Source organism: Ostrea edulis, chromosome 6, assembly GCF_947568905.1.
Source record: "Ostrea edulis chromosome 6, xbOstEdul1.1, whole genome shotgun sequence".
Lineage (NCBI taxonomy): Eukaryota > Metazoa > Mollusca > Bivalvia > Ostreida > Ostreidae > Ostrea > Ostrea edulis.
The window spans coordinates 13,774,802-13,786,939 of NC_079169.1; the positions used below are offsets into that span (position 1 = coordinate 13,774,802).

Sequence of the window (12,138 nt, forward strand, 5' to 3'; positions counted from 1 at the left end):
CTTAGTACTGTTTTTATCTGATCCACAAGGTGATGACAAAGTTACAAAACATATTCCTTAAATCAACTCGTCTTTGACAGGCATGTAAAAATTGAACCACAGTAAAGAAAACAATCTTCAACCACAGAAAAATATTACCATGGACATGCTCAATTATTTTTCCTGAACCCCGAAAATTCAACCCCATGAAAATATGCGATTTCACAGTATCATGTGGTTTTTTGATTTTGATTACAGATATATAAACAAAATAACGTTCACATTTACCAATGTTTTCTCAATAATAAATGTCATTTCAATGTATTTCATTTCCAACAAAAGCAATGCCTATCCACTAGACATGAATATTGCATGAAGTGAATGCAAGTCTACATATATGTCTAGGTTGTTTGTCTGTGATGTGGGGTCATTTCTGTTCAATTCGCTTTGCCAAGTATACAGATTACTCCCAAACTTCCATCATTTTTATAACCGGATAATACACAAAACCTTAGTCATCCATTCCTTACTAGTAAATACAAGTATATCCTAGAAAAATAATGTAATGGTAATAATGACCAGAAATCTTTGAACATTGGTATATTCATCATATTTCATTTTTGAATAAAGTTTGAAAATTTGTGTGTACAATTCAATACAAATACAATATTCATTCTTTTTTAAAAAAAATAAATGATACAATATAACAACTCATTTCGAAAACACAGAAATTACGATTGCATTTTAAACCGCAAGTACTATAATACAAGCACTTTCCAAAATTCTGAACTCGTCTATATGTAAACAAACACACCTTATGACACTGATGATAAAGCAGTCTTACAGATATTGTATACCATGGTAAATATTGTCTAGCAAAATAGTGAAGATTTATACAACGAAAATATTAAATGACATCTAGTGACAGTGTCCCTAAGTATTATAGAAATCAAATAGAGAAGGGTGGGAAACTGGGTTAATATGTACCAGAGCTTCTTTTCAATGTAAAATTTGGATTACAAAACGAGGAACAATGACCTCATGCATGTTCCTCAGTTTTTAATAGTATACCTACTGAGTTGAATTACAACAAATAAATATCAGCAGCTAACACCGAGTGCACAAGACTTGGTCAGTCTATAAAACGACGTGTGCAAACAATATGCCTCCTCTATTTCAAAGGGGGGGGGGGGGGGGGGGGGGGGGGCATAAAAATATCGCCAAACCATTGCCAGATTGGTATCTTATGTTGCAGTGATTATTGTAGTCTTTAGAATTTAATTTCAGTACACAATATCTCCGCCTGTAAGTTTTCATTTTTTAACCTTTGCACTTAAAATTCCATTGTGCAACATTATTTTAACTATCTTGAATGCATCCCGAAACTTGAATATCAATATCGATGCATTTAATAAGCCGAATATTGACCCATGGGTAGAACAGGGGTAGAGCTTTGTGGTGGGAGCTGTGGATATCTTGCCACAAGATAAAAGACATAATATCAATACATCACAAAGTGTACAGATTCAGCTAGGGCATATAAAATGCCATGGGGTTTTTTTCCCCACCATAAATATAGATCAATGAAATCACAATCAATGTAACAGTCTTCAGCGAATGTTGCTGCACAAAAAAAGATTAAACCTACAATGTAAGATTGTCCCAACAGCCTAGTGTAGAACCACGGGCAGTGGTAGATTTTGAGTACCACAATGAGATTTATATCTAAATGTCTGCATAGCAATGTTATCCCTATCCCTCTGTCTAATGAGAAAAAAGGAATCATGTTAATGATGTCTCTGAAATGTTGTTTGCCAAGGAATGTACTACGCTTACTACAATACCAGTAAGCCTATAGATACAGTGTATACCTCTTATAAATACTAAGTAAGCCTATAGATACAGTGTATACCTCTTATAAATACTAAGTAAGCCTATAGATACAGTGTATACCTCTTATAAATACTAACTCTGACATAATGGCCAACATTTTTTCAAAAACTGTTAAAAAAATGTATAAACTGATTGTGTTGAAAGAGATTACACAGCAGCCAAATCCTCAAAAAATGTATAGTGCTCCCTCAATATATTGCCAACTTTTGTTCAAGATGAATTTGGGCAATAAAGCGGGGGTGGCATTATAACGAATTAACCATTATGGACAATTCAAGGAGCAATCAAAAGAAATTCAATACCACAAAGTTATTTAGACTCCACTTTGTATAAACATTTAAATTCTCTCCAGTTCATTGATACTGCAATTATTGGTAATTAACCTGGCCACTTGCATACCTTGTCCAAATTGTCGCACTTCACCGCACCGCTATCAAAGTACAGGGTTATTACCAATGGGTTTTAGGTAATATTGGCATTATTATCGAGGGTAAACCCTATAAAATTTGACCATTTGTTTGTAAAAATCAGTGGCATATGGCATTATGCGGGGTTGGCATTATAACGGGGGTATTAACATGGGAGGAAATCTGTTCTTTGGGATTTTTAGGCAATAGGTGGGGTGGCATTATAACGGGGGGCAATATATTGAGGGAGCACTGTATATAACTGATTGTGTTGAAAGAGATTACATAGCAACCAATTCCTTGAAAAATGTTAAATGTTTTTTTTTTTCAAATGTTCTTACATCACATTAAATAATACAAGGATTGCACACAAAACAAGAGACCATTTTGTCGCCTTTGGAACATTCCATCTTCTCTTTCCAAAGCAAAACCAAACTGGTCTACTTGACACTTGGCAGTACTGTGTCCGACATATAGGTCAACTAATCAGCAGAAAACAATCAAGGTTCTAATTAAATAATAGTTGGCATAAATCACACCTAAGATTTTCATTGGATTATCAACAGAACTGAATTCCATGCCAATTTCTAATACAATTCTCCAATTGGAGCATTCTTCAGCCATAGGTCATGCATAAAGGTGTAGAGCTGGCTGCTTACAGATACCTGAAATGAAACACATTGACTTTGTAATAACATTAAACTTAAGGTGTAAAGAACATGAAAAATGGACTCCATTCAATGAGAAATCTTGGATATTACAGGATAACCTTCTAGGTCAAGAAATGTCATTCTGAAATATGAAAGCCAAGGTTTTATACTTCAAATAACACTTTGAGACCGAGGAGGTTATCCTGCAAAATCCACTAAAACAACAACTTTTCAGAAATATTCAGAATATCTATTTGCACATACAGATACAAATCAGGTCACTTTATGAGGTGTGTTAATGCTGCTATTCCATGTCACTCCCCAATGTTTGTAAATCAGGTCACTTTATGATGTGTGTTGGTGCTGCTATTTCATGTCACTCTCCAATGTTTGTAAATCAGGTCACTTTATGATGTGTGTTAATGTTGCTATTCCATGTCACTCCCTAATGTTTGTAAATCAGGTCACTTTATAACGTGTGTTAATGCTGCTATTCCATGTCACTTCCCGTTGTTTGTACTGAGAAAGAATTGGCATAGCAACTTCCAAAAAAGCAGTACATGTTTTTGCTAACAAAAGGGTTCAAAAGGTTAAAGTTTTTGAAAAATAGGTCGAAGTCCAAGGTCACTAGGTCAAAGTTTTGAGAGGCCAGGTCATGAGGCATCTAAATATAAAATATCAAATCCCTATTCCCTTGATTCAAAAGATATAGCACAGGTTAAAGTTTTTAAAAAGTAGGTCAAAGTCCATAGTAAAGGTCAGTAGGTAATAAAGTCTTAGTACCAAAACAAAGGTTTCTTCATGAGGCATCTAGATGTGAAATATATCTAAGCCCTATCCCCCTCAGTTCAAAAGAATGCAGTATATTGATTTTTTTGTTGAATGTCCTGTTAATTATGTTTGTAACATAGATTGATTTTTATGATTATAAAACAAGGGTGCATGATATGTCAACAGCCACATGTACACGATGCATATCTTTGATTCCGACATACAGTGTATGTGTGTGAAAGACATGATCCAGACTTGATTCATGTATAGCAATCAATTCCAAATTGAGGCAACAGTGACCTACTTTTGGTTCATGCCCCCCCCCCCCCCCCCCCCCCTCGCTGCATCAACTGACCAAGTTTGATGGTACTAGGCCTCACAGTGTGAAAGATAGGTTATGGACACCATTTCGGTATGTATAGCCATAAAATTCCAGAAGGACATAAAAGTGGCCTAATTTTGGTTTAAATTTACGGCTACAGTCTTTTCACCGTTCATCAAATTGCATTCAAAGTTCACACACTGTTCACTCACCATTCATTCTGCATTTATTGACTATCCAAGAGGGAAAGTAAAACGTTTCAGGCACTGTAGAATAGTTGGTAACTGGAAGTCTATTTGATTCCAACTTAAATTACCTACAATATGTCAAATTGTAGCTACATGTTTGTCAGTAATACCTTGTATGGTGTGGGATTCAGCGCCCTCTTGTGGTCAATTCTTAAGGTTTGAAGAGATTCAAAGGCCTTGGTCCTTAGATCACTTAATGATGGCAGTGGTTGCATCACCTACTCAAATGGAAGAATTAACATAAACTTTCAGATTTTCTATAATTGTACATAATAAACATAATAGTAGTAAAATATCAGCTATAGACAGTCAACAATATACAGTTATTGACTGGGTTTGAGGACAACAGCTGTTTTGTTTGACCCGAGAACGGGTCTGTTGCCCGAAGCCGTAGGCTGAGGGCAACTGATCTGTTCGAAGGTCAAACAAAACAGCTGTTGTCCGAGGACCCAGTCAATAACTGTTTTGTTATACACCTTCATTTTTAGGTTGTTTTTACAAGGTGCACATGGTTTGTTGACTTTAAACGGATCGACAGTGTGATTGCGTACATTTATCACAGATTCCACTAGTTTAACAGAAAACATACTCAATATCCTAATTGATAATTATATTTTTCGTGTATATGCCCTGCTTTTCATCTATTAGAATAAATTCCATATTTCATCATCAGTCAAATCAGTGAACCTCGCCATTACGTAAACAAATCAGCAGACCAAGAATCATGTGACTTGCGTATAACCGCTTTAACACGAATAAAATAAAAATAAGTAAATTCATCTTATACAACTGATTCTAGAAAATGATGAGATATTTTTTTATGTTCTTGCTGTCCCTACTTTGAAGAATTAATTGAATTTCATCTTCCGTTGTTGTCGCAAAATGTACATCCGCCATTTCTCTTTATCCAAACGGCACGAAAAGATAACTCGAGTTAGCGCCATATGACGTCATCGGTCAACAGTCTTTTTTAACAGTCGATTTTAACAGTTCCCGGTCCAACATTCGCCAGAACAGTCGAATTGTTGGACTTTTTTTGTAAGGAGTTATATAGGAACTGTTTTATAGGGGTATAACAATACTATTTTTACATAAGTTCATGTGTGGCAAGACTTTGGAATATGTATATGTAGCTATGATGTTTTTTTTTCTCTCAAAATGTTTTTAATAGGAAATAATGGGAGTTTTTAATATTCATTATTTTTTACAAACTATAATATTTATCAGAACTAAGAAGCAGCATGAAATTTCTCAATACCTTTTGAAGACAAAAACATGACATATTTGTAAAACACTGATGCCCCCCAATTACAACAAAGTGGAACTGTAAGAGATTGTATGTGTAATTTTAATGAAAATTCCAAAAACTAGGTCAATGGTCAATGTCAAGAGTTCAACAAATCTAGTATTGTTGGAAAGGTCTTCTCACAAGAAATGCACATGCTTAATATAAAAACAGTGCCATTTATGATTTGAAAGATATGTCTTAAATTCAATTTTTCTAAAAGTAGGTCAAAGGTCAAAGTCAAGGTCATCACATCAAATATTTTGGTGTCAATGGAAAGGTCTTGCCACAAAAATACAGCTACTAAATATGAAAGCACTACCTCTTATGATGTACAAGATATGACCAATATTGAAGTTTTTAGCCACCGACAGACAGACGGACGGACAGACAGGCCAAAAACTATATGCCTCTAAATCTTTCGATTCCAGAATTTGCATAAGCAATAAACGATCTTGAGTTGGGAGTAATCTAAATGGGTAACGCTGATAGCCAACTGAAACAAACAATATAACGTATTTGGTCTGGTATAACATTATTCTCACCTTGCCCTTGTCCCAGTAACACTTGTGCAATAGTTCTACTTTAGCTGGTATAACATAAGCTCGTTTGGACTCCTGGAAATTGATAATGCATAAAACTGTACATATGTACTTCTTTGGTGCATATATATACATGTGTGTGTGTGTGTGTGTGTGTGTGTGAAAAGACATGGTAAAATTAAGATGCTAGAAAAATTTGTATACATTTCTTACAAAGTTGTTGCAGAATCTGTGATTAGTCCTATAGTTTAATGAGATTAATTAATCACATTATATCATAAAATCCAGCACTAGATGGATTATAGAGACAGGAGAAAACCCAACAAAAGTTTTAGTACATTGGAATCCAGCAACAATTTGAATGTAACCAAAGAAAAAAAACACATCTTATTTATCATCTGGCAGAAATTTTAAAATTTCAAATGAAGTCTACTTTATTTTCTAATCAAATTTTACACTGACCTTGAGGTTATTATAAAAATAAAAGATGTTCTAAGGTTTAACAAACACATCTACGATAAAACAGAGAAAAATCTTTGTTGAAAGTGAAGTGTTTAGAAGAAGCCCACAGGCCTTTAATATTGGTCACCTGAACATAAATAAAAAGTATCACTAGCCCCAAAGGCTATCAAATCTACAATAATTTTCCTATTCTGCATATCTAAACTAAATTCTAATATTCAGCAACAGTATACTTTTAAGCAGGAGGCCCATGGGCCACATCTCTCAGCCTGCTGTTGCTTAGCTGTTGTGATTTTTAAAGTACACCCATACTAATGATTTTTTTTTGTTTGTTACCAAATTAACTTTATTAACGAATCTATAACGTCTATATATAATAACTTGTGCAACATAAATTATTTGATTTCATCCCAAATGAAAGGAATAGATTAAAATGTTTAGTTCATTCATGACTAACTTAACTCTTGGACATCTTCAGAAAGCCTTATTTGTATAATGTATGTGCCTTCTTCACGTGTGGTCAGAAAGAAAACAATAGTGTCTGTAAGTTCTGATATCGAGGTCATAGACTGCAGATCTAGGAATATGGTTATTCATAGACTACCGTAGTATTGATACCTTAATTAAAAATTAACATAGAAATATAACGTAAACTATTTGATTACATCCAAGATGAAATTCATAGGGTGAAATTTTTAAGTTAATTTTTGGCAAATTTAACTCTCGGATATCTTTGGTTGGCCTTATTTGCATAAAGTATGCATTGCATGCGCCATCTTCACACGCTGTCAGAAATATGTTGATTTCATGGCCGGACTATAGATATAGGAGTAAGGACCTATCCATCTAAATTCATTATGCTAGATCATGTGTATAACACTAGAGGTAGTTAAATATGTTTAGATCCAAGAATTGCTGGGAAAACAGCAAGTGGTGTGCTAATAAGTGTCACATGGTCAGCACTCAGCTCATTTCAGAAACAAGGTGTGTGGAAAGACAGGTTGTCTTTAGAAACTATTCTAATTTATATCTACATGTACTTTTGATTTTCTAAAATCTTTATTTCCATGGGAAATTTTGACCCCATATTGTGGTCATGGCCTAGCTCCAAAGGGTCACAACATAACCAATTTGAAACCAAAAAGAAAAAAAGCTCCCCCATTCATCAAAACTAAGAATAATCTCAAAGGGAACAAATCCAAATATTGATGGTCAGTTACCTACTTTTAAAATGTTGAATTTAAACCGAGGTTTTAAAAAACACTTAAGTTACAAAATTAAACTTACATTAGATAACCTTGTTCAAAAATCAATCAACATTCCATTTGAAAAACATTCAAGACAAAGAAACAAGGTTTAAACAGAAATGGATAGAGAAAAATAATCAAATATCAGTTTTCACTTTTACCAAAGAAACAAAACTTGTCTTTGCAATCAATACAAATCTTTTCATATAGCAACCAACAGATAAAAACTCATTGCACTAGCTGAGTAAACTTAGAAATTGATTGAGTAAAATTAATCATTACTTAAATGTCCACATAATTTGTATACCTGAAATGGATGACGACACAGCACACGTTCTCCTGGCTTAGGAGCATTCTCCGAGGGCTGCATTATCAGATCCACCAAGGCATTGCCTGAAAATAACCCCCATCTTTAATAGTACATATAAATTTTTGTCAAGTACTTAAAATTTTTCTTTCTATATTGAATTTTTTTTTCATCACTCTCAATGCCCTCTTTAATTCATAAATATAAATGTATACATGCAACATACATGTTCAATCATTCTCATCAAACTGTGTTCTACAAAATATTCACATTTAAAATGAAACAAACTCTAATATATAAATATTTATCTTTATGCTACATGTAGTTCATTTTGAGATATTGTCACAGGTTAATTCGTGTTCTTTAGTACAACATTACAGCTAATTTGAGTCCTGTTTCAGCATACTGACCATCACTGCCAAACAGACGATAGGCCTGCTTCCTTCCTGGAATGGTCACTTTTTCTACATCCTCACTAAGCTTCATTCGAGGGTTGCCATTTATTTCAACTAGCTAAAATATTACAAAAAATATTATTTAGACTGACTACTGTACACTGAATACCCACTTAAATTTTACAGACCAACTACAATCTAATGTCTTTTTAAGGGCAGATGATACAAACAAATTTTTTCTTTCGAAGAGACTTTATATGATGTCATTCTTTTATAAAAGTGGATAATTCCTTGAATTCTTTTCCCCTTTGACTTGGAGAGTGAAATATTTTCCATATTTCAAAAAAAAGTACAAAACAATAGTTATCATGGTAAATTAGTTTATTCTTCATCTGTTTACCTTTTTTATACCTCAAAAAATGGTTGTCAGGGAGAACAGGGTGTACTGATATTAGATTTACAACATAACATGTAAAATATTAATGCATTACAAATTTTACACTTGGAAAATATCAATTGCTGCTTCAATAAAATTACATATATGGACATTGCACCCTCAGTAAAGGTTTACAAATTAAAATAAACTTCATAATATGTTGACTTAATGTTTAAAGTGTAATATAAACTTAAAAATCATATACCATACGGGGTGAATTTATTGAGTAGAAGCAAAATTGTAAATATCACATTGGCTGATTTTCTCAAGACAATAATATAAGAGTAAAATTTTACAACTTCTGAAAAATAATTTACAATGGCATTTATGATTTTACTGTTTGTTTTTTCGGTTTTTTTTTTTTTTGTCACTCTTGGTTTTCCTTTGCTATTCATCTCTGAAAAAAATAAAGAAATGCCTAATACAGGATCTCTTTGATGTGCCATTTTACATTAATTTCTGCATTATGTCACGTTTCCCAGTAGAAACAGGAGAAAGATAACTGCATGCTTCCTGCTGACATCTTATATATAGCAATGATCCAAGTCCATACCGTTTTTCGTCCTCACAATGTCTTATGCGTTGTTAAATCTAGTGGTCTACCACACGCAGCACAACCTTTTTCCAAATTGTCCACTAGAATTCCAAGTTCCACGACTCGTCTCCAACAAATCATCTCCTCATGCTCTTCTTCCGATTCCTCACTCTCTGATGCATCAGATGGATACGCTTCTTCATTTCGTAGGCATTCTTGTGAATTATCACCAGACGAACAATTTTTTCTTGATTCATCCAACTTCTCCTCGATCACCACGTTGTTATTGGCATCAACATTCACTGTCTTACGTCCAAGGGATAATGCATAACCTTTCTTAGCATTCTGTAACCTTTGATGACGTTTTTTACTAATAATTTTTCCTGATTTTTTCCTGAATGATTCTGGCATCACAATTGTTTACATTGTTTACTGACCCCCTTTCCTGCTCTTAAAACACAGAAGAGTTCCAAACAACTATAAATGAGAAAACCAAAACCAACCAAAGTATTTTTTTACCATGGGAACTCTTCAGTGCTAAAGGTAGAAAAATTTGTTTATATCATATGGCCTTAAGAATTATATATGCATGCATGTTTTAAATGTTCACTTTTTTGTACAGCTCAGTTGTTGAAGTGTTCTAACCTAAAACACTACTTACATCTGGTTGTTTTAAAGTTGTCACCTTAAACACACTCTCATTCTGGTTGTTGTAGAATTTTCACTTCATACACATTCTAATTCTAGTCACAAGTTGTAAGGTCTCACCTTATAAACACCTCCCAGAGCTGGCTGTTTTCACTTTAAATACATTCTAATGCCTCGTTCACACGGATGCGCATTAAATTTTACTTCGCATCAAATTTGATGCGAAGTAAAATAATGCGCATTAAATTAATTCGGATTAAATAGCGTTCACACGGCGGCAATATTTAATGTGAAGTAAACTAATGCGCATTAAATTCTTATGCATCTCCATTAAACGGTGCGTGGAATAAATTAAAGAATAGACTATGTTATTGAAAATTATTTTTATAGATATTTTAATGAATATTGTGTAGATACAGAATTCTTTGTTCAAAACGCTATAATATACATGTAGTATACTACATGTTTACAATTTACATGCTGATCTACACATAAGGAGTTTTGTCGTGTTTATTTATATGTTCCCAAGAAATTGTTATTTCCTCTGACGACCAGCATTCAATCTATACTAGACAATATATTGTTTCTTCATGGGCCCAATTTTAAAACTTCGGAACGTCTTTTTCACCATTCCGCTGACTACTGTTGTGACGTAATTTTTGATTACTAATACGTATTATAAGTCTACTATGATGTCATATGGTATAAAAGAATTAACAATGAGCGGCATATTTGTTTTTAAAATGTAAAAAAGAAAATCACATTATCACTATTTTAAAAGATTTTTGTCGTATTCAAAAACAATTCCTTCCACATATATTACTCAGTATGCCTATGCAGAGCACAGATTTATGTCTGACATCATCTAATGACATGCTGTTTGTACATGTTTTTAGTGATTATTATCATTTTGCTTAGTTTTTCGTACAAAACTGACATTGATATATATAGCTGACCATGGGTATGATGCATGTGACCCAAATTTGCCATTACGCATGCGTGTACATTTAATGTGAATTAGCTTCGCTTAGCGTTCACACGGAGCTAATGCGAAGTAAATTTAATTCGCATTAAATCGCGACGTCAATTTTAATTCGAAGTAAACTAATGCGCATTAAAATCTCCGTGTGAACGCGGTTCAGATTTAATTCGCATTAACTTACGTTTAATGCTAATTAAATTCTTCATGTGAACGAGGCATAATTCTAGTCACAAGTTGTAAGGTCTCACCTTATAGACGCCTCCCAGAGCTGGCTGTTTTTGACAAGTGACTAGATGAGTACCAACTCCAAAGCTGTCTATCTCGTGACCCTTAAAGATTGTAAATTAAGATATTAGTTCAAATGAATGACCTCTCATTTAAAACTCTTCTCAAAGACTTTAAAAGATGACGACTAGTATTTAATCACCTGCTGGTTAAGGGAATGTATGGTGTCCTCATTTATATCATTGCTGGCGACAATAGTCAACTTAGCAAACCATGGAACTTCAAACCTACAGAAAAATACAGTCAGTTTAGCAAACCATGGAACGTCAAACCTACAGAAAAATACAGTCAGCTTAGCAAACCATGGAACGTCAAACCTACAGAAAAATACAGTCAACTTAGCAAACCATGGAACGTCAAACCTACAGAAAAATACAGTCAGCTTAGCAAACCATGGAACGTCAAACCTACAGAAAAATACAGTCAACTTAGCAAACCATGGAACTTCAAACCTACAGAAAAATATAGTCAGTTTAGCAAACCATGGAAATTCAAACTTCCAAAAAAATCATCACATTTTATATTGACTTGGACACAGAAAATTTAGAAAGAACAAATTTCAAAAGGAAACAGCCAGCATTGTTGCCCATTCATTGGATTGTAATGACCCCCCAAATTTGTCCATTTCTTGTAATTTTCCCATATTTTTAACACAACAAATAAAATTAAATTGATGAAACGTATAATGTAAGTTTATAAAATCTATTACATGTCTTGAGAGAATCTCCTAGTTAGCTGGTTATC

General features: G+C 33.7%; 1 protein-coding gene across 4 annotated transcripts in view; it reads right to left on the reverse strand.

The window, feature by feature from the left end:
• LOC125646097 (nicotinate phosphoribosyltransferase-like) overlaps positions 1 to 12,138 on the reverse strand; it is a 25,408-nt gene continuing 13,270 nt past the window's right edge. For 3 of the 4 annotated variants that reach the window (XM_048872246.2, XM_048872245.2, XM_048872247.2), the window contains exons 9-15: positions 11,537 to 11,621; positions 11,358 to 11,438; positions 8,524 to 8,626; positions 8,114 to 8,199; positions 6,101 to 6,172; positions 4,381 to 4,488; positions 1 to 2,944 (exon numbers count right to left, since the gene is read on the reverse strand). In XM_048872246.2, the coding sequence (XP_048728203.1) occupies positions 2,867 to 2,944; positions 4,381 to 4,488; positions 6,101 to 6,172; positions 8,114 to 8,199; positions 8,524 to 8,626; positions 11,358 to 11,438; positions 11,537 to 11,621 (613 nt within the window). In that variant the 3' untranslated portion in view covers positions 1 to 2,866. The remainder of the gene's footprint in view (positions 2,945 to 4,380; positions 4,489 to 6,100; positions 6,173 to 8,113; positions 8,200 to 8,523; positions 8,627 to 11,357; positions 11,439 to 11,536; positions 11,622 to 12,138) is intronic. The other variant, XR_008796192.1, reaches the window with a different exon arrangement.